This window comes from Tachysurus vachellii, chromosome 22 (assembly GCF_030014155.1).
Source record: "Tachysurus vachellii isolate PV-2020 chromosome 22, HZAU_Pvac_v1, whole genome shotgun sequence".
Classification (NCBI taxonomy): domain Eukaryota; kingdom Metazoa; phylum Chordata; class Actinopteri; order Siluriformes; family Bagridae; genus Tachysurus; species Tachysurus vachellii.
Genome location: NC_083481.1, coordinates 13,224,704 through 13,252,023, shown reverse-complemented (window position 1 = coordinate 13,252,023; position 27,320 = coordinate 13,224,704). Strand labels below are relative to the sequence as shown.

At 40.5% G+C, this 27,320-nt stretch overlaps 1 protein-coding gene across 3 annotated transcripts in view; it reads right to left on the bottom strand.

Moving 5' to 3' along the window:
* Positions 1 to 27,320, bottom strand: part of srgap2 (SLIT-ROBO Rho GTPase activating protein 2) — a 91,097-nt gene that overhangs the window by 15,516 nt on the left and 48,261 nt on the right. For all 3 annotated transcript variants that reach the window (XM_060857785.1, XM_060857786.1, XM_060857787.1), the window contains 10 exons: positions 22,803 to 22,965; positions 15,459 to 15,521; positions 11,099 to 11,314; positions 9,952 to 10,080; positions 7,844 to 8,065; positions 5,268 to 5,369; positions 4,679 to 4,876; positions 2,991 to 3,075; positions 890 to 917; positions 454 to 484 (listed from right to left, as the gene is read on the bottom strand). In XM_060857785.1, coding sequence (XP_060713768.1) covers positions 454 to 484; positions 890 to 917; positions 2,991 to 3,075; positions 4,679 to 4,876; positions 5,268 to 5,369; positions 7,844 to 8,065; positions 9,952 to 10,080; positions 11,099 to 11,314; positions 15,459 to 15,521; positions 22,803 to 22,965 — 1,237 coding nt within the window. The remainder of the gene's footprint in view (positions 1 to 453; positions 485 to 889; positions 918 to 2,990; positions 3,076 to 4,678; positions 4,877 to 5,267; positions 5,370 to 7,843; positions 8,066 to 9,951; positions 10,081 to 11,098; positions 11,315 to 15,458; positions 15,522 to 22,802; positions 22,966 to 27,320) is intronic.

Here is a 27,320-nt window from a genome sequence, read left to right as displayed (position 1 = left end):
GTCAACCCTAGGGGGCGATATGAACATTGAGCTTCAGATTCAACACACAAATGAAAGATTTGATTCATTTCTTTTGTTTGCTTTTACAGACGCGAAGGAGTTTAATTAATCCCGCAAAATGTACTGACAGGAAGACAGGGAGCCGGAGCATGGAGACAGAGTGTGAACACACATTGCTACTATGAGATGTGTGTGTCTGTGGGGATTTAATTCCAGGCTCGGTTAGGGACTTTTGCAGGCTTTGGAAAGCAGCAGTATGTTGTCAGTGGTACAGGAGGTGTAACAGTATGTGTTCAGGTTTGAATAGGAACAACAAGGATTAGTGTGAGGCATGCAAAGAAAAGAAAGCACAGGTGGAGCAAATGGGTTCAGCAGGGGGCTGTGACTGTGAGCTCATCTGCCAAAGACACACACAAACACACACACACATACACACACACACTTGAATATTACCTGTGTCCTCGCGGTCGAGTTCCTCCGTCCACTGGTGTTCATGAGAAAGAAAGAGACAGAGATGGATGATGATCATTTTCACTCCAAGCTGCTCCCATTTTTCTACACATGCACAAGCGTCTATAGCCCTTAACCACTACAAATTATCCTCTAGAGACAAACCCTATTTTTACACACACAACACACACAAGCACACATGACCAGAGGCTAATACAAAATAAATAAATAAAATAATATAAATTAATAAATTAATAAAACTGCTGCTGTGTGGCCTCGTGCTATTTCCCTGGTCCATAATGTGTAAATCAGCTGCTTTAAATAAAACATGATTACGTCTAGACGAGATATTTAAGATATAAACTAGACATCAAAAGAAAACATCTGGCTGATATTATGCTACTACTGAGATTCATTATTATGCGTGCGCCGCACCTACCTGGCAAGGCAATAGTCAGTCTTTTGACCTGGAGGGAGGGAGAGAGAGAGAGAGAGAGAGAGAGAGAGAGAGAGAGAGAGAGAGAGAGAGAGAGAGAGAGAGAGAGAGAGAGAGAGAGGGAGAGCGTGTTAGCTAAACATGATTGCATGATCTCTTTTTCTCCCTTCTTTTTCTCCCTCCTGTGGGGTTCCTGCTTTCAGATCCACATCACTTTTAGGAGAAAATGGGGGAGAAAAAAAAAAAAAGAAAGAAAAAGACCCACCCTATTCTCACAAATTCTACATAGCTGCCAAAAAAAAAAGAAAAGAAAAAGAAGAAGACATGCCCACATAACCCTTTACACACATACCCCACCCATGATGCAGAATGGATGCTCACACACACACGCGCACACACACACACACACACACGCGCACACACACACACACACACACACAGTTTAGTCACGCTATGATGAGCTAGGTTCATCCTTAATTAGTACGCTTTTACACATACAGGTGCTTCCAAATGAAAAAGAACGTTCTTTAACACATCAAGCTGACATGCATCAATTGAATCCCCCAGAATGCACTGCAGCATCTTCAGGGTCTATTTCAGCGAGTACCCAAGCATTTCCTTCACTCTCTCTTTCTCACTCTCTTGCAGTAATCTACACCCCAGATTCCTCGACAAGCTCGCAAATAACGTCCGTCATTAGCATCTCCACATGTGTAGCCGTAAGGAATACACTGCTGAGTAGTGTGCTCGTTATACACTGGAGGATCCTAACAGTAGGAACAACTTTTTTCTGTCTTTTTCCATCTGTTTCAGTCTACGCTATCTAAAATCCTCCCTGCTCACTCGGTAGGGCTGGAAGAATGAGAGTGGGAGGCGAGACAGAAAAACAGAGAGACGGGAGATGAAATCTTGCCTCTCCTTAAATATCTCACTCTTCTATCACTTTCTTTCTCTTCGAATTCCCTCACTGTTTCTTACCACACACACACACACACACACACGCACACACGCACACACGCACACACACACGCACACACGCGCACGCGCACGCACACGCACACGCACACGCACACACAAACTAGAGTCCAAATGTCTAAAGCGTGAATGTTGAAGAGTTTGCATGATCTATATTTGCATATAGCAACACGATTGGCCGTTGTATTTTATGATGTAATAACCCTCGCCTGTCAGTTTTAATGGATATAAGAAACTTTACTGTCCTTGTATATAATACAACAAAGTTTAGAGAACATTTATACACAAAACCCCTGAAAAGAATTAGAAAAAAAAAGAAGAATAAATACACACTGTAAGATAATTATGTACAAGAATGCACACAAGCATAATGCCATGATTATAGAAATGTATATAGATGTATATTACACATAGTATGGACTCGTACTGTGTTTTATATCCAGAGACAAACTGAACTGTAATGTATAAAATGAAAAAAATAAACGTTTCTTTAAGGAATATATTTTTGCCGTTCACTATTCGACACACAAATATATTTTTTTCATAAAAAGGTGTCTTACAAAAGACACAGTTTGCAATTTTGCGTACTATATGTAATGTGAATATCATGTTTTTGTAGATTGTGTTAAATAAAATAAAACCAATAAATATCACTGACAATGTGTTCTAGAGCTTAGCTTGCACACACACTCGAGCACACTCGCACACAGCCACACACTCGCACACAGCCACACCCATGCAGACACACTTGCACAGCCTCGTATGTGCAGATGCTCTCGCACACAGATGCTCTCGCAGCCACACACATGCACTCGCAGACATGCTCTCGCATACGTACAAGCTCACGCACGCAGCCACACGCAAACCTCCTTGTCCTTCCAGTCTCCACTTGGAGTGTGATACCTGACATTTCACCTCCATTACTGATTCTGGGAACAGGAGCGAGTTGTGTTTATTTTCTTTAACAAATTACTTTAAAAGAAAAATGCTCCGATGTACAGAGTTTCAAGTGAACTTCACTGTTTCTCCATCCTCTGTCTGACTCGTGCTATAGCATTCTATCTCTAATCAGAAACATTCACATGCACACGTACACACACATGTACACACACACAGCTAGATCACTTACTCTCTCCCAGGGTCTTCTGGAGAAGGTTGTGCTTGGCCTTCAGTTTGGTAATGAGGTTCCTGCCCTCTAGGAACTCCTTCAGTTTCTGAAACACAGAATGCTGACTTGTCATCTATTTGTCTTTCACCATCCATCTCCATTATTTGTCTACATTGGAAACTGTGTCCTCTTTTCCCCCCTGCTCTCTAGATCTAATCTTTCTCTCATTTTCATCTGCCTTTTATTATTTGTACGTTTCTCGCCACACGTCTCACACGCTGGCTGATGTAAACATTAAAGAGCTGAGGGCACTGAGGACCCTGACAGCTCATTTCTCAGAAGACACACAACGTATCTGAAAGGGACAGAAAGTGAGAGAGAGAGAGAGAGAGAGAGAGAGAGAGAGAGAGAGAGAGAGAGAGAGAGAGAGAGAGAGAGAGAGAAATGATAAATGACAGTCAATACGAAAGTCGTCTCTAGTGACTGAATGTCATACTCTCACACACGAGAGAGAAAATTTCAGGAGAGAAAGGAGGCCATAAAAGGAGGAAAGAGGAAGTGAAAATAGGAAGTTGGCAGGTGGTAAAATGTTAGAGAGAAAGAACCCTGTTCTATATCAAAGTTAAAATCACCCCTCCATCTTATCAATGTTTCCTTTAGTCTATATTGTTTGCCACACTGCCAGCTGAAACACCGAAACCTTTAGCATTCATATAAACCTCGGCTTCCTCAAGAAAACCTCAGTTATTACAAAATTTGTGAATGACACAGATCTGAAATAAAGAGTGATAATTACTATAATTTGAGAGCGGTTAGTAGAAGTGACGTGGATCACAATGAATAATTCTCTGAATGATGGACGAAATGAAGCTATTGATTGAGAAAAATCTTTTTTATAGCTGCAATTTAACATCTCAGAGAGACTCCTGAAGACCAAAACTGAATCCTGTCTCACACACACGTGTCTAAAAACACACCAATAAAACACCAAGATGCAGCAACAACAAAAAAAAAAATAAAAGGTGATATGAATGTAAAAGTTTCAACATGAAGGTGGAAAAATAATAAATAATAAAATGTCTGTGTGAAAGGAAGCCTTATGAAAGGCTGTGTTTAAATTCATCCATCCATCCAATCAATTTTTTAATCCAACCACCCATCTATCCAATCAAACTGTTGATTTATCAATCCATCAATCAAATCAAACCAATCCATCCACCCATCCTAATCCAATCTATCCATCCATCTTTAAATCCAATGAATCCATCCATTCATCAATCCATCCATCAAATCAATCCAACCATCCAGTTGTCCATCCAATCAATCAAATCCAATCCATTTATCCATCTATCAAATCAATCCAACCATTCAACTGTCCATCCAATCAATCTAATCTAATCCAATCCAATCTATCTATCCATCTATCAAATCAATCCAACCATCCAGCTGTCCATCCAATCAATCAAATCCAATCCATTTATCCATCTATCAAATCAATCCAACCATCCAACTGTCCATCCAGTCAATCTAATTTAATCCAATCCAATCTATCCATCTATCAAATCAAATCAATCCAACCATCCAGCTGTCTATCCAGTCAATCTAATTTAATCCATCCATCTTTCAATCCAATCGATCCATCTGTCCATCCAATCTAAACTTCTAATTTAATCTAATCCAATCCATCCACCCATCCATCTGAGTCTCACCGTGAAGTAGAACTGCTCAGTCTCCTGCTGATTGGCTCGTCTCTTGGCAAGGCTCGGTTTGCTCATGAACGATTCAGACACCGTAGACTTTACTGACTCCATGGAGTTGCTATGGTGAAAGCAGTCAGTCACATCAAAGTCCTCGATGGTCACCATGTCCTGGATGGTCTGCAGAGTCGCCTCCATGGTCTTCTTCACCTAAACAAGAGGAAAAGGGTGACTGAGTAATGCATGCAAATATACAGTCTATCTGTTTATACTAGAAGCAAATTATGTTTAAAAAAAAAATAATAAAAAAAAAATAAAAATAAATATATATATCTCATTTATGTGCCTGAGGTTATTACAACAATCAACGATAACTAACAGAACCTGTAATGATTTATGGCAGAGAATAAACAGGTGCGTGGTGTGAGACTAGAATGACAGCATAAGAGGAATGTTTCAAGAGACTATACAGTCTCCTATAGTATGAGTCGAGAGTGTTTTTGCTGGAGACTTTTGTGTGTGTGTGTGTGTGTGTGTGTGTGTGTGTGTGTGTGTGTGTGTGTGTGTGTGTGTGTGTGTGTGTGTGTGTGCGTCCATTTACCTCCTCATTCTCTATCCTGAGTGTGGAAAGACGAGACTGGAGCTGCTGGCACCTCTGCAGAAGTTCTCCCTGCAGTGGCTGCTGAGCACACATGTAGCCCATCTTTATAAAAAAAATAAATAAATAAAAATAAAAAATTAATAATAGAAAAAAAAAGCAGAGAGAGAGAGAAATATTTTCTAATTTTCTATATTATAATTTTCCTTCTAATTTTTGCAATTACAACACAATGGAATAGAAATATTAGAAGATCTTCATAAGGTTTTTGAGTACGGGTCATATTTAGAACACAGATAACTGTGATTCATTTTCTATTTTATATATATGTATATATTCAAATTTCAAATAATTCTGCAGCAGTAGACTAATTGTAAGCTCTAATACATTTGTCCAGTCCCAGGACATGCTTGCACTAGGGCCTAGTTTTCTACAGTCCATCATCTTCACTTTTGCTTTACATAGTATTTAATGCTAACAAAGCACATAATCAGCCGGTGTATAAAGTATGACAGTGACTCCTTGTCCAGTGTCATGAGGACCAGACCTCAAAAAAATAATAATCACTTTAGTAGAATACCAAGCTAAAAAACATTAACAATTGCTCTGAAATGGGGCAGCGGTAAAGCTCTGGGTTGTTGATTGAAAAGATATGGGTTCAAACCCAGCACCGTCAAGGGGCCCCTGCCGGGCCCCTGAGCAAGGCCCCCAACCCTCCAAGAGTGCTGCATCATGGCTGATGCCATGCTGACCCCAACCTAGAAATCTGGGATATGTGAAGAAAGAATTTCAGTGTGTTGTAATGTATTGATATACTGTATGTGACTTCATAGTTCAGAAATGTTTTTCTTTTTATGTATTTTTTAATTTATCTAAAATGTACAGAAAAAAAAAGTTGGGCAAAAGGGTTTAAGTATTCTTTTCTGCTGCTGTGAAAGTTCTTTTAGGAAAATGGTTACAGAGTCAATTTTTTCTTTTTAGATTTCAGATACAATTAAAAAAAAACGCTAGTGTGTGTGTTTAGCAGCTGAGTTGCTCTATTTTTCCACCCTATTGGACTAACAGAGCTTTATTCCGAACAGGGATTTTTCATTAATTTGGAAGTTTAAAACTCTACAGGATTGTTATAGTTTAAGTGTTGTACTGTAGCTCAGTTTAGTAAAATGTCAACATCCATTTTCCTGAATTTGGAAACTAACATATAGCGTTTAGCCTCTGCTCAAGCTGATTATTTTGCTGAGTAGAAAAAACTATTTCCTAAAAAGGCAGGATTTGGAAAAAGTAGCATGTGCCACAGCATCAAACTTCTGAAATATTCTGTATATACCTACTGGAGTGAGTTTAGAAAAAAAACTACAAAAACTGATTTGTTTAGTTGAAAAACTGCTGTTCCGCAACAGAGAATGAAAGCACGTAGCAGTTATTCCATGAAAAACGTAACCATTGTGTAGGTTTAAATTTAAACTAGAAACACAAATATTCTTGTTCTCCATTTTGTTTGTTCTTGTTTCTGAAGGTGCACTGAATCATGCTTGCAGAAAGAGAGTACGACTCTCACCAGTTTCTCTTACACACACGCACACACACACGCACGCATGCACACACACGCACACACACACGCACACCCACACGCACACACACACACGCACGCACACACGCACGCACACACGCACGCACACACGCACGCACACACGCACGCACACACGCACGCACACACGCACGCACACACACACACACACACTGACGAGGAACATCTGGCCATCGTATCGTGGCCCTGTCTCCCTGAGGGACAGGTTAGGCAGTCACAGCTGGGCTCAAATACACTGCATTAGACCAAAAAGCTGCAAGGCCCTTACACACACACACACACACACACACACACACACACACACACACACTCACATCTGAGCACTGAGGTTTCACAAAGTCTCAATGCAGCAGAGAAAATCGTTGGTTATTTGCATAAAGAGCAAGAAAAGAACAGCACTTCTGTTATCTGTATGAGTTTATCACGGTTTTTGACAGGCGGTAGTAGAAACCTCTACAGTGACAGCTTTCTTCAATAACAAACCACTGACAACTCAAGAGAACTTGTTACATGGCTGATAAACATGGCCATACATTTCATTCCTGTGTGTATGAGGCGCTGTTTGGAAACGTATTAAGAGACAGAACAATAGATACATAAAAAAACAAAACAAAAAAAACCAAAAAAAAACACACAACTTTGCTCACTTACTTTGCCTTCGCCTTCTTGTCAAATCGAAATCTGGCAGAAGCAACGAAATCTATAAATGTCCAGCAGATGTGTTTATATAGAAATGCCTTCATGCTGTTGTTTGTTTACAGCTGCAGGACGAGTAAATAATTAGCATGATTGGAACAGAGGGATTCAGGCATACAAGCCGCTTTGAAGTCACAGGACTGCAATAAGAAATCCGGACTAAACACACACCGACAGTGCGGTTACACCTCCTAGCCTCGATCCAAACAGTCATTCCAACCCCAAACAAACAAACAGCTATAACGTTTGACGCTCTCACACATGTGACTCAATTTGCACGTGTGTGTAGATTTACCTGGTCCCCCATATGAGACTGGAAGTCGAAGCGCATGGGAGGGCAGAAGATGTTGTTGTAGGTCTCCATTAGTCTCTGTTTGTCAGCCTGAGCCTCGAGGTTCTCAGCTGCGTTCTCGATCGTCTCTAGGCCGCCATGCTTGGACGTCTCCACGTTAAACTCAGCAGAGAGGTAGGTACGCAGAGCCCGGTGCAAGCTGGCATGGTAGCCCAGGTCACAGCACTGAACAAGAGAAATAATAAAAGAAGCAATAAACAAATTCAGGGAATTTACTCAAAATACTATAATTAAACAATGCACAAGTACAGGCTGGCCAGAGAGTCCTAGAGTTAGAGCTACACATGGATGTAGAGCGAAGGTCACGTGTTGCCATTGCGTCCCAATGATGTAACAACACAAACATTTCTGTAAAGTGAAGACATTTTAACCGTAAGTAAAGGTTGAAGAAAAGAAAATTATAGTCTCTCATTTGTGTTCTTTATTTTCAATGAGATCAGGAGATCAGATTGTGATTGTGAAAGTCACTTTGAAAACAATTCATTTAAAACCCATGTTTTCTTACATTCAGTGGTGAAAAACTTTCATTTTCAACAGTAAAAAGGGCTAAATGTCACCACAATCAGGAAATCAACCCATGCAAAGCTTTCAAACCCATGGGGTACAGATGATTTTCTAGATAAAACAGATAAAGAAAACATACAAGAAAACATATTTGTTTGAAACAGAGCATAGCTGCATTGCCTTAAAATATACAGCATACTCAGAAGAGACCGATTTGGAAGGTTTTATTGCACTGGTTCCTGTATGGTCTTATTATAATTCAGGAAGCAATGCATTATTTATTTGAACAAAAGGCTTCCGTGCAATTAAAACACAAAGAACACGTACATAAACACCACAGAGATGCAGCCTGGTAAACTTTAGCTTATTTCCTCATTCAGCAGAGCTCAAACCCTGCTACATCTATTATCTTTATATGGATCAGATGTTTCCCAGCATGCTCGGGTCTCCTAAACCAAGCGAATGCACCGTTTAAAACTATCATTCATATTCATGGCATCCTGGGTGTAGTCACCAGCTCTGATCATGAGCTTGAGCCCTAGGAGGATCTAAGGATCATGGTGAAAAAGAAGTAATCCCTGTCGAAGAGCTTCCCTGTGGAGTTGCCTGAGGTCTACATAATAAGTGAAGCAATTACAACCACTTTAACGGAACAACAGCGATTTTAGATTTCACGGATTTCAATTTTATATTGCGAGCCTGATATACCGTAACATTTTTTAAAAATACACTGAAAAATTTAGTTAAATCATGTGGGTGGGTTTTTAATGAATAAATATGTAACTTCATGGATATCGACAAGGCAACAAGTCGAATCCAGAAATATTCACTGGCGGGTAAAAAGAAAAGGTTTACGTGTACATGAGCTAAAAAACAAAAAAAAAAACAAAAAAAAAAAAACAGCAGGCTCGAACCTAGAACGGTTTCCACAGATCTGTAGCAGCGGACTCGTAAAATTAAAAGCTATTTATTTATTTTCCCTATTGTTGAATAGTGACCGTAGAGAAGTCTGTGTATACATTCACAATAAGGATAATGGGAGACCTTTCTGGAAATTTGTTTGAGAAATGAAGAAGCTGTTAGGAAATAAGACCAAATAAGGTCATGCTACAGTGTGTGTGTGTGTGTGTTTTTTTTTTTTTTTTTTTTTAAAGTAAATCATCCATGAACTCAGGAATCCGAAGAAAAAAATTTAACAACAAATCCCACAAGCTTACTGAGTTAAAAATCAATAAGTAATGTTTCCTGACTGCCACCATTAACAGACTGCAGTGGGCGGGGAGTTGAAAATATAAATAGAAAGAAAAAAAAATCTGATGGCTTCAGGTTAAGTGAACTATAGTACAAATGGATTTAAAAGGTCTTTACATCCTCTGCACTATAGATGACTACAGGGAGCTGTTTGGGTGTCGGCCAAGTAAAGATTATAGCCGTAGTGTATATAAGTTAATGATGGTGTGTGTTAATGCAGTGTTCAGAAATGATCTGTAGGCACTAGCAGGCTAAAAGCCAAGGAAACGATGGCGACGAGGCACAGGAGGACTTACGTCAATGAGGTCGGAGAGGTCATGAATGTAGTACTTGAACACGCAGCAGTTGGTCGCCTCCAGAGCCAGCAGGTACTCGTTCCTTGCCTTGATGGCTTTCAGCTTGTTCTCAGTGTATTTGGCTTGGCGCTGGAAAAGGAGATGGAAAGCAAGCGGTATGAAAAGAAAAGAGAGAAAATGAACATTGAACACGGGCCATTAAACCACTCGGGCCAGTAACTAGCAATGTGGATCAGGTGTCTCCGAATGGTTCATGGCTGCTAGTCGACAAAGAAATGTTCAAGCTGCCAGCACAAATTCTGTCCATGCCCTGTCCTTTTCTAACCCTGCAGTCTGAAGTTAAGGACAGAGTTATCTTTTCTAAAAGGACATTCTAGACAAACCTGACCATTTTACCATTACCACCAAACCATGTTATTGTCACCCTTGTGGTCCAAGGTTGAAGGGAAAGCATTCAATTATAAAATGGTTGGTATAAAATATTCTGATTAAACACTGCCAATAATCAGCTATGTTCACAGGAAGAAGATGCAGGTCTAACATAAACTAAACAAACTTCAATAGTAATAGTGGCCGCAGTCTTATACCAACCTTATACGCTCATAATCTTCTGAAGGGTTTAAATCCAGTGACAATACCTAGCTGTTTAAGCACAACGTGTTTTGGATAACTTTGAAAAGGTTGTTTATTAAAAAAAGCCTGAGCCATACAATCTGAGATGTGGTCAGAGAAGTGCACAAAGACTGTATGCTCTGTAAGATATCAGATAACCCGACAGACGTTAAAGTATCCCAGAGTAAAACCAGTTACTATGCCCTACTGAGAGTTCTTATTCACTGTCTGCAGTTTAAGAGAAGAATGAGAGCAAATTTGATCGCAGACCAACAACGTATTCCTTATGAATGAGATCATAAACAAGAATAAGATCAACATGCTTTGTGAATGCATGTCCTGATCCTGAACCATGGTTTGCACTATACAGTACCAGTCACCACTTAATTCAAACAAGTTTTCCATCCTTCACCCTTTTACCACCCACACAATGCTTCTTTCACCACCACCACCACCACCACCACCACCACCACCACCACCACCACCACCACAAGTGTCATCAATTCAGCTCTTCTCTATTTATTTAAGTCCTCACCTTCTCCTTCATCTTCTCGATCTTTTTCACAGAGCTCCGGCGAACAGGCTTGTCATCAAGCCTGACGCTGGCAAGCGTGTCAGGGGAGCGTGGTGTTTGGCGCTCCTCCTGGCGTGCCCCACGTCCCATCTGCTTCTCTTCCTGTTTCTCAGCCTCTTTCAGCTTGCTCTCGGCATTGATGCTGTCCGCGTTGTACATGTGGTACGTCTTCATTACCTGAAGTAGAAAGCGGAAGAGCACGATTAGCACTGTGATGTCTAAATGCTAACGGGAAGATGTACTGATTTAGAATGAATATCAAGTTATAATCCTATGTTTGCGATGCCAGGCATTTTTACATGCCTCACTGCAGCTATACGGTGGTGACCAGACATCCTGTTGGTTGCTATGGTCTCTATCCTACTAGCTAGTAAGCAATTCATAAATGTTGCCCCTCTTGCTCACTTTCTAGTAAATATTTTATCCTGGACAGGATCATACATAGGAACAATTAACTATTTAATAAGACTAATAGCAATAGAAGATAGAATAGGAGATAGAAGCCAGGATGAGAACCCAGACAAAACTCCACACATACAATAACTCAACTGGGGACCCTGGAGTGAGGTGGCAATGTTGGCCACCCTGATATGCAATACATGTAGTGAAACTATGTTATGGCTAGTGACATATTTAAGGTGCAGGTCACTTTCATGAAGTAATAGTAAAATGCATTGTGCAGACTGACCATGGAGTAAATGAGTATTTATGAAAGCCAAAGAGATCTGTAACCATCAGATATTAATTGGACTACATATAAGATTTCTGCATATAAAATTAGAGCTTATGTGATGTCATTATGTGATTTATGATGTTTAGGTTTCCAGTGTTTAGGGAAACAGATTTCACATATACTGTACATGCATGAATATTTTCAACTATTGCCTTTGTTGTTTTGGTTCAAGGCTAGCCAATCTTTGCTTTTTAGTACTCGCTGCAGAATTTGTTCAGGTGGCTGAGTAAGCGCAGACAGCTTGGTTGTAGGAAACAGGAAATATGCTTGAGCCAATGCCCTTTCAGCCTCAGCTTAGTATAATGACTTACATACAAGGCCTGCTCCAGAATCATTTGCCCAAATTGTTTTAGCTTGCACTCGAGCATGCACGACCAAATAGTTTTCCTCTCCTTCTTGCATGGTGCTTTGTTAAAAACCAAGAACAACCACAACCAAAACAACAATGTCAGTATATACTGGCAAGCAGGGCTAACGTATGAGACTGGTTGAAGTCTGAACAATTGTGTTGACAATCTCTCCGGTGCCTTTGGAACTGGAATTGATGTAACCGTGGCACCGGTCAACTGTATAACTATAACAGCTGAAAACTGGCCCAGTAAAAAGGAATCTATGCCAAACAATGAAAGATGTCATTTGATGGCTTGAATTCAGACAGGAGTATTGGGGCTCATGGGGTTTTCTTATTCTAAAAATGAACGGAATGTGCCCACTGTCTAATACTCCCTGAGGAGGAATCTTTGCCAGTGACAGATCAAGATGACATAATTGCCAGAACCGTCAATCATTTCCTGGCTCCAAAAGACATTTTAATGACCCCTATTTCCATCATTTACACTGCTGATACGTCCTTTTAAAAGATGCAGTAAATACTTATCATTGCTGTGTCGTCGTTTATTAAAAAATGAGGAGAATTCGGGAGCAGCAGGTTTGGCCAAAATATTTCTCTGGAAAACAGGGTCATAAATGAGCCATTACTGGTTTAACGTGGAATGTAAAAAAAAAGTTAGAATGTCAGTGAACTAACAACACTCACACCCCGAACTTCACGTTTCCTCGGATTCCTTCTCAGTTTAATCACCTTTATAAACCGCAAGTGTTGTAAAAACTGCTGCCAGGTCTATTTTGATCATGGTTAAACGTTTAATTAAAGGATTAGCTTTCTTTTATAGGGATTTATGCTTATGGTCATTTCCTTATCGGCATACATGTATGCAAGTATGCGAGTGCATGTGCCCCTTTGGGGTACGGGGGAGGGGAAAGAAACCTGAAAATCTGGAGCACCCCTCCCCAAACCTTCAATCTCTTTTCGAAACCCCAACGACCGCGAACAAAGCATACACGTGTTCTGCATTAGAGCAGGAATTTCAAACAGCTCAGTGAGAAGGTTTGGGGTATCGTCCGAATGACTGAGCATCGAGCGTCCTGCTGATAATTAAATGCGTGCGCTTCTGTGACCGTACAGTATGTCAGAATATGGCAATGGCGAACACGGCGCTTTAAGACAACGCAACACGGCAAGGGAACAGAGTGCTGTTTGCATCATTTTCTGTCTGAATTGACTGGGTTATGCAAGACACAATATAATGAGGAAAAAGGAACAGCTATGAAATATGGTGAACATTGTCACAACGCAAAGACTGTGCCAGATGCATCAGAGACCCAAGAAAAGGAAAGAAGAAGATCTCCGTAGGTGGCCATTATCTGATGATATTCTAGGGAAGAATACAATTCTGCTATAAATCAGAATAGAAGCCTGTGTAAACTAGGCCATGCAAATACTACATGACATTAAAGCCTGTCAAAAAACGCAACTGTCTTTCATTACCATAGCATGAAACCAAACACCAGCACACTTTGAAGGCAATGAATCCAATTTAGTGGCGCTGAGAAACCTGAGAAGCATCTGTGAAGGCACCAATCTGTCAAATTCACTGGCACATTGGGAAAAAGGGGGGGGAAAAATCCACTTCCTGGTGTAGGATCTTGCTTTTAAAAGATATGCACACAAGCAGCTGTGGTCATTTGTAGTTTTCTTTAAAGCAAGCTGGAACACACAACCAGGATGGCCTGCTGTGACCAACAACCACAATGCTTTTAAGAGGAAAGAAGAAGAAGCAGCAGCACTGGGGCTCAAATTTCCTTCATCATACAAACTGCAGCACATATAAATAAACCCTCTCTTGCAGCAGAAGCTTCACTTCCAGCCCCTTTGAAAGAGACTAGAGCAAAGCAGAGTAGGGAGTGTGTGTAAGTGTGTGTGTGTACGTGTGGTATGTTGGAGTAAGGAAACACTGTGTACCTGCACTTTTCACTGCATCTTTGAACACTATGCATCTTTGAAGGTATTCTAGTAAACCCCAAAAAATATTATTGTATATTTATTTTTTACATCTACAGATTTTCTCAGGCAGATCCAGGCAGGTGTACAAAAAATAAAGTTTTTTTTGGGTCCACATATTGGATTCTGGCACAGCTTCTACGCCAAATACCCTTCCTGACAAAACCTTCCTATTTTATCCTGGCCTGGGGCAAGCATTGAGAGTCAAACCCTCAGTTTATTTATATAACACAGTCTAGGAGGAATAGCCAGCTTTTTCACTTCACTGCTAGTTGAACACTGTATACAGCTGTGTATGTGACAGAGATCTTGAAGAAATCTTGAGTACAGTAATCCGGTTAGAATCAGGGTGACTAATGTTGCCACCTCACTTCAGGGTCCCTAGCTGAGTTATTGTGTGTGTGTGCAGTTCTGTCTGGGTTCTCATCCTCGCTCCTATCTCCCAAAACTTGTCATTGGTTTGATTGACTTGGTTCCCTGGCCTGGAACCGAACCCGAACCATGATGATGACAATGCATCAACCCACTTCCATGTTTTTTGGATGTAGCCACTCAGAAACCCACACAGACAGGGAGAACAAATGATGCATCCCATAATGTCATGTAATGAGCTGGATAGAGAAGATTAATCCAGATATGAAGGAGTGTATAAATTCCCAGGTAGGGGATGGCATGCCATATTCATCATCCTTTATCTAAGAGTGGTAACACTTCCTCTGTTGGTTTGCCACACAAAATTTTGGCACACAGGAGACATTGGCTGAAAGGATCGTCTATAGTTTACAGATTGTCTGCTGTAGTTATAGCTACAGTATTAATATATGTGCACAATTGGGAAGCTCATTGTGGCTGAATTGACAAACAAAAGCTTTTGTTTTGAAGGTGAAAAGAAAAAGGATGGTGGTTTTTTAACAAGAGAATGAAAAAAATGTTTCCGGCCTATTGAACCTACTTGTCTGTACTAATAAGGTGGTGGGGCTACCAATTTGGCCACCTCAGATACTGTATAAACTATACACTAATATACACACTGAGCTATGATATATGCAACATATGAATATTCTAAGCATGAAAACTTCTACATAATTGCCATTTTGTTCTGTGCAAATGTTCCAGCTTCCAGAAAACAAAATCTTGTGGATGAATGTGTAGCCAGCCAATAAAGCTAAGGTTTTCATCTGAATTAATATTAATTAATACTACTAATTAATTAATACTAATGTGTGTTTTATTTGTGCACCTCTTACCGTGTACAGCTCGTTGAGGACCTTCATCAAATCCTCCTGCAGCTGAAGTCCCACCTCTTTACTCTATGTGGACAGAAAAGATGACACACATTAGAAGACAGTCTCCAAGAAAATCCATACTCTATCTTTAAGAGGCAGATCCAACATGGCCCAAGCCTGTCATTTATCACACGAGGGGGCGAAACCACCAGGAAACTGATGCACTGCTCATGTCATGCTTACAAGGATTGATGGGAACGCTTCCGTCCAGCAGTAACAGAGCTCTGCACTGTCTAACCCTTTAAACCGGTCTAAACCCACCACAGATATATCATATAATATAAGAGCAGCGTACAGGGGTGTAGTTTTATCAATTCATTAAACTTCTGACACGTTCGTGCGATTGGCTTCATAAGCCGTTGAAAATATACTACAAGCTATACATAATCAATGGACTTAATTCAAGAACACTTCAGAACAATGAACCTTTTGGGGTTGAAGTTTGGAACTTTCTTTTCAAAAGGTTCGGCAGGCGAAGTGTGAAATGGAAACGGTGGTTTGAAAACCTGGGACGGCTTTGTGTTTATCACCATGTGAAGTCGACATTCTACAGAGAACACGCCCAAAGCTCTTTAAGCCGACTGGCGAGGAGAATGTAAACTGGAACCGACAGTACCTACAGATCATCATTATTCAAGCCTCTCCACTTGTGCAAACAACTGAAAAGAAATAAAAGCAAGAAGGAGCCAAGTGGGACATTTTGCACTGTGCTAGTTGGCTCGCTCTACATTAGGAAAATTAGCAGAACACTTTATTCAAGAAACCCTTTTCAGACAGCCGAGGATAATCTCTTTGACAGAGGCGTCAACGTTGCAAACAACGTGTCAAAAGTTTAAAAAGTTCTGTCTAGCCACATCACATCCTGCATCCATTCCCTCTTTACTGGCAACTGATCCAACCATTGCTTTCTGTACCGAAATGTAGGAAGGAGTCAAAAATCATAACTGCTACGTCTACACCGAAGATGGCATCCAGCTAAAAGAGATTGAATGAAAGATAAAGGCCTACTACAATCACAGAGTCACATAATACACCATTTTCAGCTTCGGATCCTGGCAGGGGAGAGTAAATCTGCAGTTTAACCCTTTGAAGTTCGAGATGAATAGCTGACTGCGGGATTCTGTCCGTAGGGTCTCATTAATAATGGAACTCTGATGGCCTTTATTCAGAGTGAGAGCTGTGGCTGATGGGTCAAAACACACAATCACATAACCATTCAGATCTGTGCAGAGGAGTAGTATGATCATCTCTCTCTTTCTTTCTTTCTCTTTCTTTCTCTCTCTCTCTCTCTCTCTCTCCCTCATTCACTGGACGCCAAGATGACTGATGTTCAAAGCTCTGAAATGTCACCTGCTTCTATGGTTCAGTGCCTCACAAATGACAACAATGTGTCTACCATGATAAAGCTTGGGCTTTAGTTTGATGCACACCAATCGAGTATGTAGAACAATACTAGCTACATAATAGAATTAGGGATCACCAGTAAGAAATTATAATAAGTGATAAAATTTCTATATTATTATTTAGATCACACCATTGGTGTATTCTCAGACGGTGGTCAGACGGTGTGGCTTATTTACTAATAACAGTAGTTATGACAGTAAGTCAAGTCACAGGTTTATATACATTAATGTGTCTGATCTAATACATTAAGGTTTATAATATTATTTCACAGGGGTTTGTATAGCTTCAATACTGTCATCAAAGATATGGGTGTGTTTCTGAACAACACGTTTTCTGTGAATGTAAACCCACATCTGGCTGAGGAATGAGAGATGACAGATGATGACCAGAACAATGAAGAATTGAAGATAGTGAGCTAAAGGCATAAAAGCAGCTTCACTCCATCATCATGACGATACACACTGCTTCAGTTACTCAGTTTCTCATTTACTGATTCTGATGACAGAAAGAGAGGAGGTGGAGGTACTAGTAGGGTAAGATTGCATGCAGCGGAGTGAAAGTTTATAATTAGAATAAAGAAATAAATAATCTGACTCACTATAGCTGAGGGAGATTTTACAGCTGAAAACAATGGCGGCGGAGAGAGATAGAGAGGGAAAAGGAAGGGAGAAGGAGAGGGAGAGAGAGCGAGAGAGATAGAATGGGAGAGAGAGAGTGTGAGTAATGGGTGTTGGTTTACCTGCAGTGTGTTTATGTAAAAAGACTATGAAACGTAGCTAACAGCTAAAACTAAATAAATAACAGTCGAATGTGAGCTTTTGTGACATTTTTTTCCCTTTCACTTTTTTTTTTTCCTATATAGCTAGCGAGTGGGTGTTCTAAACCATAGCTCGAACAAAATCCATCGAGATGAATCTAAACTCCAAATCAAAAGATTTCAGCCAGACATTCCAGGATTTTTTTTCCCCCTCCTTCTCCCTCCTGCTCAAAACTGCCTTTCTGAGGTCAAACGTGCTGCTATTGGGAACTGGAACGTGTGCCAATCTGAAAACTGTTCAAGATGGAGAAACTAAAGAGCTCGGCGTGCAGTTTAAAGCCGACCTGCTGTAGTGGATTTTAGGACAGCTCTCCCATTACCCTCATGAAACAAATAAAAAAAAAAAAAAAACATCCAAGAGATATTCCATAAAAAATAAAGTTTCCTCAAGTGACATTATTATACTCTGCACCTCACCCCATGACATCATCAAGAAAAGAAAAAGAAAAAAAAAAAAGAGAGTAAGAAAAGGCCAGGAGCTTGTTCTTGCACAAGACAGATAGTGGTGTGATCATGGGCTAAAAATACCCAGACATCTGAGTAAAAACTGAAGATGAATGAGGTCAGACTTCCTGGATTCCACCACCTTTCTGTCATATCGAGTGCTGTGCTCTAGTTGCGGTGTGGACGGCATCATTCCATCCAGCCAGTGACCATCACTAGAAACATCTGGGAAGTCCTTCAGAAGTTTAATCAGCATTCTGGAGAGGAACATGTCATAGCAGACTGGCAGAAATCCAGGATGTCTTCCATTGAAAAATTTCTGGCATTAAAATAATCACTACAAATGACATCAGAGGGTTTTATTAGATTGGTTCTGAAGTCTGCTTTATACATATCCAAGGATTTATTTATGATTTAAATCACTGATTATGTAGTTGGTATTTGAGTCAAAGCACAAAATGTAATTATATGGCATGAATCAGATAAAATAAGCATATTATTACAGATTAGCAACAAACCTTTGCGCAAAGATAGATAGCTAGTTTACTTGGGTTAATAGCAAAACAGTTCTGACTCATGATATTGTTTAAAGATTTATATTATAAATGTTAAAGATATGGACAATATGACAATGCAAATATACGGTTCAGACACAGTTTCAGAAAATAAATAAAAGGTTAGACTTCAAGTTTACTAGCCGGTTTGCTAATCAGGATGACACTGCAGTTTCTAGCAGTTTCTTGATTTTTGAGTTTTGATTATTCCACATAGTTTATTTAAATGGCAAATTTAGATTTAACTGTAAACCTGTTTGAGTACAATACTTGATGTTTCTGATTTGGTTGTACATAGCATAAATGCTCTCACTCACTCACTCATTTTCTACCGCTTATCCGAACTACCTCGGGTCACGGGGAGCCTGTGCCTATCTCAGGCGTCATCGGGCATCAAGGCAAGATACACCCTGGATGGAGTGCCAACCCATCGCAGGGCACACACACACACTCTCATTCACTAATGCACTACGGACAATTTTTCCAGAGATGCCAATCAACCTACCATGCATGTCTTTGGACCGGGGGAGGAAACCGGAGTACCCGGAGGAAACCTCCGAGGCACGGGGAGAACATACAAACTCCACACACACAAGGCGGAGGCAGGAATCGAACCCCCAACCCTGGAGGTGTGAGGCGAATGTGCTAACCACTAAGCCACCGTGCCCCCACAGCATAAATGCTTATATTAGTTTAATGAAAAAATGAATCCTTCATTTTCATCCTCAAATTGAAGGTCCTCAAAAAAAAAAAAAAAAAAAAAAAAAAAAAAAAAAAACACAACAACAACAACAACAACAACAACAACAACAACAACAAAACACCCCCCCACACACAAGTCAAAAAAATAGGAGGTGGTCTGTCAAGTTCTTCAAGACGAACACCATAAATCAGCTCATGCAAGAAAGCAGAGATGCTTGTGCCTGTTGAACACTGACCTACAGCCCTAAAAGACTGCTTGCACTCATCAAAGGAAAATCTGACTGCTTTGCTGTGCATGTCTGACAGAAGACTGGCTTTGGTTAGCGTGAATCCGCTGGCGCCCTGCAGCAGGCTGAAACTGGGTTCCTGCTGAGCGCTATTGTTAACGCACAGCAGTGTTCAGTGGCCAGAACCACACAGCACTCACACCCACCAGCTTTTTCCTAATCCTTCCCCACTGATCTCAACCTGCCCCTCTCCTTCTGAAACAACAGATGCATGCGTCACTCAATCAACCGAAGCACAGAACCCACACCGCGTCCTCAGAAGGACGTCGCCTCGCCTGCTTCATCACCCTGCACAGACTTTTACCCAGTCTCCTACGCCGTTTCTGCAGGAAAGTGCTTTAGACAGTCAGCAGTTGAAATAACCGCTCTCTGATAATTAGGGCCTTGAGGTCAGCCAATTCTCCTAAGTGTATTTTATCAACTGAACCAAATTGGACAGCTGCAGTTTTATTTACGCAGCCAAGCTACTGATGCAGAAGCTCATAATAAACGTGAGTGTAACGCTAGATTGGATTTCTGATGGGCAGACTCTAAGCAGCGCTGAAATCAAATTCCACTTTGCCTGCAATATGGATTAAACTAGCTGTCAAGTAGACCATCACAACATATCTGAAAAACAGAAAATATAGGACAGACATCCTGTATAGTGGTGTATATATAGAATGCCTGATCCATAAAGATAGAAAAAAAAAATCAGTGCTGTATCTCCACTAATGCATCACTCAAAAGCTTTTTCAGTGTGGTTGAATAAAGTGGGTTCACATCTTGACTCCATTATAGTCTGGGTGCTCGAATTAATGGTAAATAATGGAAACCACTAACCTGAAACTCTAAATAAGTCTGTATTGAAATATTTGTCTTCTGGTGCTGGTTGGTGCTGTATTTTTATTTATATGAGCATCAGGGATTATGTGCCACACTTCCAGTACGTTGAATGAAAACAATGCCAGCGTTGGTACAATGGCATTCATTAAAACAAAAAATTAGAACTTTTAGTTTCAAAACCATAAGATATAAAAAGCAGAAGCGACCGAGGCAATCAACCGTAGACGTAAAGGTAAAGATTGCAGTGCAACAACGATAAAGCACTTGTGCTAGGTGGTTACGGTTGAAGTTAGCAGGTATAATAGCATAGATGACGTATCGTTAGCTAGAACGTTGATGCTTTGTGAATGTACGGATAAGGTGGTGACATACATGGACAGGACTAAAGTCTCGAGATATCTCTCCTTTAAACCATCAAGCATGGGCGAATGCTTACTGGCACCACTATCAGCAGTTAGTCGAAAAGCATCGTCTGTCATGTCGAAAACCGAGAACCAAATTAAAAGCAGACCACGTCATAGCAAATTAAACTTAGAATTTCTTATCAAATAAATCTTTATTCCACAGCCACACAGAAGAATGTTCCCGACAGCAGACGATGACCGGTTTGCTGTCGGTTTAAGGGACATTGTACAGAACTCTCTAAGGATGGCTGACAGGCTCATTTCATCCCATCTGACAGGTGAGGAAGTAGCTTGTGTGCGCTAACATAGAGCTACAACCTATAATGCAGATATCAGCAGGAACCAGGAATGGCGAGTCTCCGGAGACATACTAGCCAGGAGCATTCAATTAAAGAGCCATCGTTTTTTGAAGGACTGCGCTCTGGAGGAAAGAAGGGAAAGAGTGTTGGAGCAATGAAAGGAATAGTGATGAGATGAGACAGTGGAAACAGAAAAGAGGGAGAAATAGAAAGAGGTGCTGATTGGGGCACCTGGGGACTCCCCAAGGCACAAGAAGACAAAAACAAAAAGTGGAGCACGTCCACCTGTCCTGCTTTCCTTAGACAACGAGGCTACCACAGGAACTGTGAAACACAATGAAAACAGAGGCCTTAAAATAGGAATAATCTACAAAACAACACATCGAGCTCTTGAGCCACTGGAGTAGAACTTGATGACCAGAAGCTCTTGCTCTTCTCATGTCTGCTTTTAAAGAGGAGGCCAGATTTGCGCTTGGAATTTTCGGGTTCCGTGACCCAAATTAGCCTTGCTCTTATGTGGACATGCAATGATATGATTAAAGCACTATCTGGGGCTTTGCAGATGACTGAAAAGAATGCATCGGGCTCTCTTGAGCAGGTACAGAAGGTAAGCGATCAACAACATAGTTCAACAAAGATATCATCTCAAGAAAAAAGTCTATGGGAAAAAAATAACGGGTATTCCACCAGCATCCAACTAATTACATAAAGCAGACGTCTCATACTAGCATGTAGACATTCAGGCATAATTCCACTTAACTATGAAATGGCCTACTGGAAATTGGACTAATGTCATTTCATATAGAATAATGTGGGAGCTGATGTTAGTAACAAGCAAGCCAATAAACACTATTGTAATGAGTAACCGTTAACATTTATGATACCTTTACCATTCATTCATTCATTCATTTTCTACCGCTTATCCGAACTACCTCGGGTCACGGGGAGCCTGTACCTATCTCAGGCGTCATTGGGCATCAAGGCAGGATACACCCTGGATGGAGTGCCAACCCATCGCAGGGCACACACACACTCTCATTCACTCACGCAATCACACACTAGGGACAATTTTCCAGAGATGCCAATCAACCTACCATGCATGTCTTTGGACCGGGGGAGGAAACCGGAGTACCCGGAGGAAACCCCCGAGGCACGGGGAGAACATGCAAACTCCACACACACAAGGTGGAGGCGGGAATCGAACCCCGACCCTGGAGGTGTGAGGCGAACGTGCTAACCACTAAGCCACCGTGCCCCCAATACCTTTACCACAGCAATGTTATTTGTTTTATCCTAAAATCAGGGCCTGTATTTGCTTGACAGACATGAAGACCGCAGAGTACCGGCACGGTCAATAAACAAGCGGGTGGAAATGATTGGGGGGATTCTATGCACTGACCACTAGAGGGGATAGATAGTATGAAGAGATCGTAAAAAATGAATGCTGGGCAGCTCAAGTGTGACACTACAGAGCAAATCTCCTTTGAGCTAAGGAAGAAAGAAAGAAAGAAAGAAAGAAAGAAAGAACGAATGGAGGAAAGAACAAAAGAACAAAAGGAAGAAATAAACCTTCTTAAAGAGGCGTCCGGAATCCTCGCTGATCTGGGCAAAGCGTGGTATGATGTTATTGAGGTAGAGATCGCTGAGGGTGGCATGGTCACGACTCTCACGCTTCACCTGAGTCAGCAGCAGGTTCCAGCAGTTCACCGGAGACAACACATTCTGCTCCTTCCTGAAAACATAAACAACAAGACACAAAGGTAAGTAATGGACCATCACAAAACTCTTTAAAAGTCATTTTATTTAAGCATTTGTCTGTACACCAAAATAATCGCTACTCTGGAAGTACCAATCATGTCAACGGGTCTTCATTGGTCCATAAAGAGAAAGGTGATGAGAAAAGTGTTTTCAAAACACACTTGATAAGCAATTTCTGGATAATTTGTTTAATTGTCCTGACTTGCATACTTGGACCACTGCCCTGCACACCTAACTGTATAAATGTTTATAGACACATTAGAATGGCAAAAAAAAAAAAAAACAAAGCAAAAAAAAAAAACGTGTCATCACAAGTTGACACACACAACAAGGACATCAACAGCCTTTGCTGTACTGCATTCGTCCTGGATTGGAGCGGCTCAAATGGCATAAAGCTACCATACCAAATGTAGGTTACTGCATTATTTTAAGAACAGAACCAGAAGTTTTTAGGGATCAGGATTCAGAAGCAAACAGGAAAGCTTTGAATAATTAATTGATCAATTTCATTTTGTCTTCATTAACAACTTTATTCTGATCAGAAGCCTAAACTGCTATGATACAGGGCAGGAAGAGAAAATCCACCAAGAATAAAACACCAGTTCACTGCAAAACACCATGCGACACAACATTCATTTACACCTAGAGGCAATTTAAAAACCAAGCCGTTAATGTTTGGGGTGTGGATGGAAACCAGAGAACCCAGAGGACCATGGAAGAACATGCAGAACTCTATAAAGAACAAACAGTAACCTGAGGTATTTGCTTCTTATTGTACTAGTGCTGTAATTGTGTATCTGTGCTCCAAACACAGATACACAATTAAACAAATGACAGTCCCTCGTCCGCATTTTAGAAAGATAGATTGCAACCAAAAACTCACAACACAAAGTTCTCTAGAAGCACCTTTTATAGGTTCACCCTGTTCAGCACCCTGGCTCTGAAATGGCGTGTAACGGCGAGGGACCATGGAACATTCTGTTAATATCTTACAGCCTGTATGTTTACAAAACTCAAGTTCACACATGGCCTCAGTCGCTGCTGTTAATTCCACCATGCAGCACCTGAAAGAGCCAAAGATTCTACAAACATCATTGGTCCAAACAAGCAGCTCTGAGCTTTTAATGCAGTGCTAAACAAGCAAGGTGATTTAACTTTTGAATAAAAGCTGGAAAAAGAGTGTTACACATTCTTCATCCTTCCTCTGCCCACTTGTCTCACAGCTCTGAAGAAATAGGAACATCGGAGTTATGAGAATTATGACTCAGACCTCTGAGTAGAGGCTTTTGTACAGAGGATTAAGAGGACATGAATAAATCTCATCCGACGCATTTGTGTTGTTTTTTTTAAAGCTTCCAAGAAACAGTGACATGTCTCATGGCCCAGAGTGCAAAAATGACAAAACGAAGGCTCCTAAACATTTCCAACAGGCTGATGATTGAGCCCGATTAGACACTGATCTTTGCATCCAATGCCAAACCTCACGTGTAACTTCAAATTTTGCACATTCTACACAGATCAAGTCTGGCAAGATCACATGTTCGATCTACCCAACAGCACCTTTTGAGGAGCAGGAGGAAAGCAGAGAACCTGAAGGAAAGCCACACAGATGGAAAATCCAAGCTCTGGATCGAATCAGTGTTACCTGCTGTGCTTGAAAAACCCTTATGTTAACTGTAATCAGGGACATAAAAATAAAGCTGGATTACTATCAGACTGTATTTTTATTTTCAACTTAATAAATGATACCAAACACAATATTTCAATGTTGCTTATCTTACATGCTGGTTATTTCTAGAAGCATAAATTTGTATGTTACTGAATAAAACTCTCTTCCTATATGCTTTTGAAATGATAATGTCCTGGAGAAATATTCAGGATGTGCTAAACTATAGGCATAATATAATATTAGCAAGTAATCAAGACTTTAAATCTGTATGGTGTGCAATATCGTGTGTGTTTAAAAAGGTTTAAAAAAATATTTGTATACCATGAACTGGATGATAATAAATAAATAAATAAATAAAATAAAATAAAATAAATAAATAAAATAAAATAAAATAAAATAAAATATTACACAAATTTCTGGGGGGAAAAAAATGCCACAAATATTCTGTGTTTCTATGAATATGTGGGTATGGTGAAAAAGGATTAAATGCTAAAAATAAATACGTAAATAAATAAATAAATTATCCCTTCAAATTTATACTATAAGGCATTTTGTGTAGATTTTAATTAGTCAAACACTACAAACACGACTTTTACTGATGCGCTAAAAAAAAACAAAAAAAAAAAACAATTTTTTTTTAGATTCTTTCAACATTGCTTGGAAATTCCACCATTTCCACTTTCTGATCTGTTTGTACAGTTTAGTTCAGCAAGCTCTTTCTTAAGACTTTCTTTTTTCTTTATGTTGCACTTGAAGATCCACTTCAGTCCAAACTACGTAAACACACCCACACACCAGTGTAAAAATCCATCCTGTCTGGATATGCATGGCAGAAACAGTACCACAGAGCTCTTTGTAGGGCACAGAAAGACTTGTCCGAACATGCACTCTAGCTGTGCAGCTCACACAGTACGGGTGTTGCACAATACGAGGAAATCGAACATACGAGTAAGACCTAAGGAAGAGTTGTAAAGATGTTCTATAGCACAGAAACCCACGGTGGATATCTAACAAAGAAATGCACAGACGCAGCACTCTCACAACTATGGACATCCTCAACAGCTCAAGAAGGCAGATCTTTATGAGATTACACTGGTTCATGACAAGTAGCTCGGGATCATTTGGAGAAGGCCACCCAAAAAAAAAAAAAAAAAAAATACATGAATGGAGGAGTCACCCAATTAACAGCAGGGTCATGTGAGACAGAACGTGTCTTTCAGCAAAGATCACAAAGTGGGCGAGGGTTCCCATGGCAACATACGCCCGAGTCATGACACGTTGGCATGACAGGACTTTTGGCTCAATGGATAAGAAGAGCGAAGGAATCCCAAACGCTCAGATAACTGTCAGGAAGCAAATTCCTGATGCATAGCCAGACGGAATGTACAAGAGTGAAATGAATGTGGCGTACAGTGACAGAGACGTCAACAGAGCTGGTCATTGAGTCTCTCATTGATCAAATTTTCTGTCCTTTGTGCTGTACCCACACTATACAAATCAACACACTCTCGGCTCAGTTAGCTACAGACACTCCAGAACAACACAGCTACAAGTAGTTCCTGACTACAAGGTTTAAATTTCCACAATTCTAATACGTTAACATTTTAATAGTAACAGCTTACTGGTATCGACCAACTATGGACTGGAATGCTGGCTGATCCACTTAACCAGCTTTAACCTAATTTATTATTTTTTTTATTAATATTTTTCATTCAAAAATTTCAGAAACGTGTTCCAAGGGTTAGGGTTATAGATGGAACAACTGATTTGCATTTGTCAACGCCCACAAAGCTCCATAAAAGGCAGCGGTTTTTGAGACGAGTAAACAGCAAAATAAATAAATAAATAAATAAATAATTCTTTCCTTGAGGAAAAAGTGGAAGTTGTTTTGACTCACGTCTGAGCTAACAGAAACACAAGAAAATAAAGATGAATCAAGCACATCACAGAGAAAGTACAGTGTCTTTGGCAACATCCGAACGACTGGACGCGCAATCTCTTAATTTACACAGTTATTCTGGCTAGCTTAATATTTTATTTAAATATATTTCTATAGTGGGGGGCACGGTGGCTTAGTGGTTAGCACGTTCGCCTCACACCTCCAGGGTCGGGGTTCGATTCCCGCCTCCACCTTGTGTGTGTGGAGTTTGCATGTTCTCCCCGTGCCTCGGGGGTTTCCTCCGGGTACTCCGGTTTCCTCCCCTGGTCCAAAGACATGCATGGTAGGTTGATTGGCATCTCTGGAAAATTGTCCCTAGTGTGTGATTGCGTGAGTGAATGAGTGTGTGTGTGTGTGTGCCCTGCGATGGGTTGGCACTCCGTCCAGGGTGTATCCTGCCTTGATGCCCAATGACGCCCGAGATAGGCACAGGCTCCCCGTGACCCGAGGTAGTTCGGATAAGCGGTAGAAGATGAATGAATGAATGAATGAATGAATGAATGAATATTTCTATAGTCAAAACCCACTCATATGAAATGCCTTGGTTTCATAAATGTGTGTGTACATAACTAAAATACACAAACCTGACAGTTTCATCTGTACATAAAAGTGCAGCAACTCATCCGGAGTGGATCTGTCTAAATTCACTTCATGCCCAGTGCCAAATGGAGGATACAAACCTTTGTCTGGATCAAAATGACTTGTTGATATGTTTAAGCTT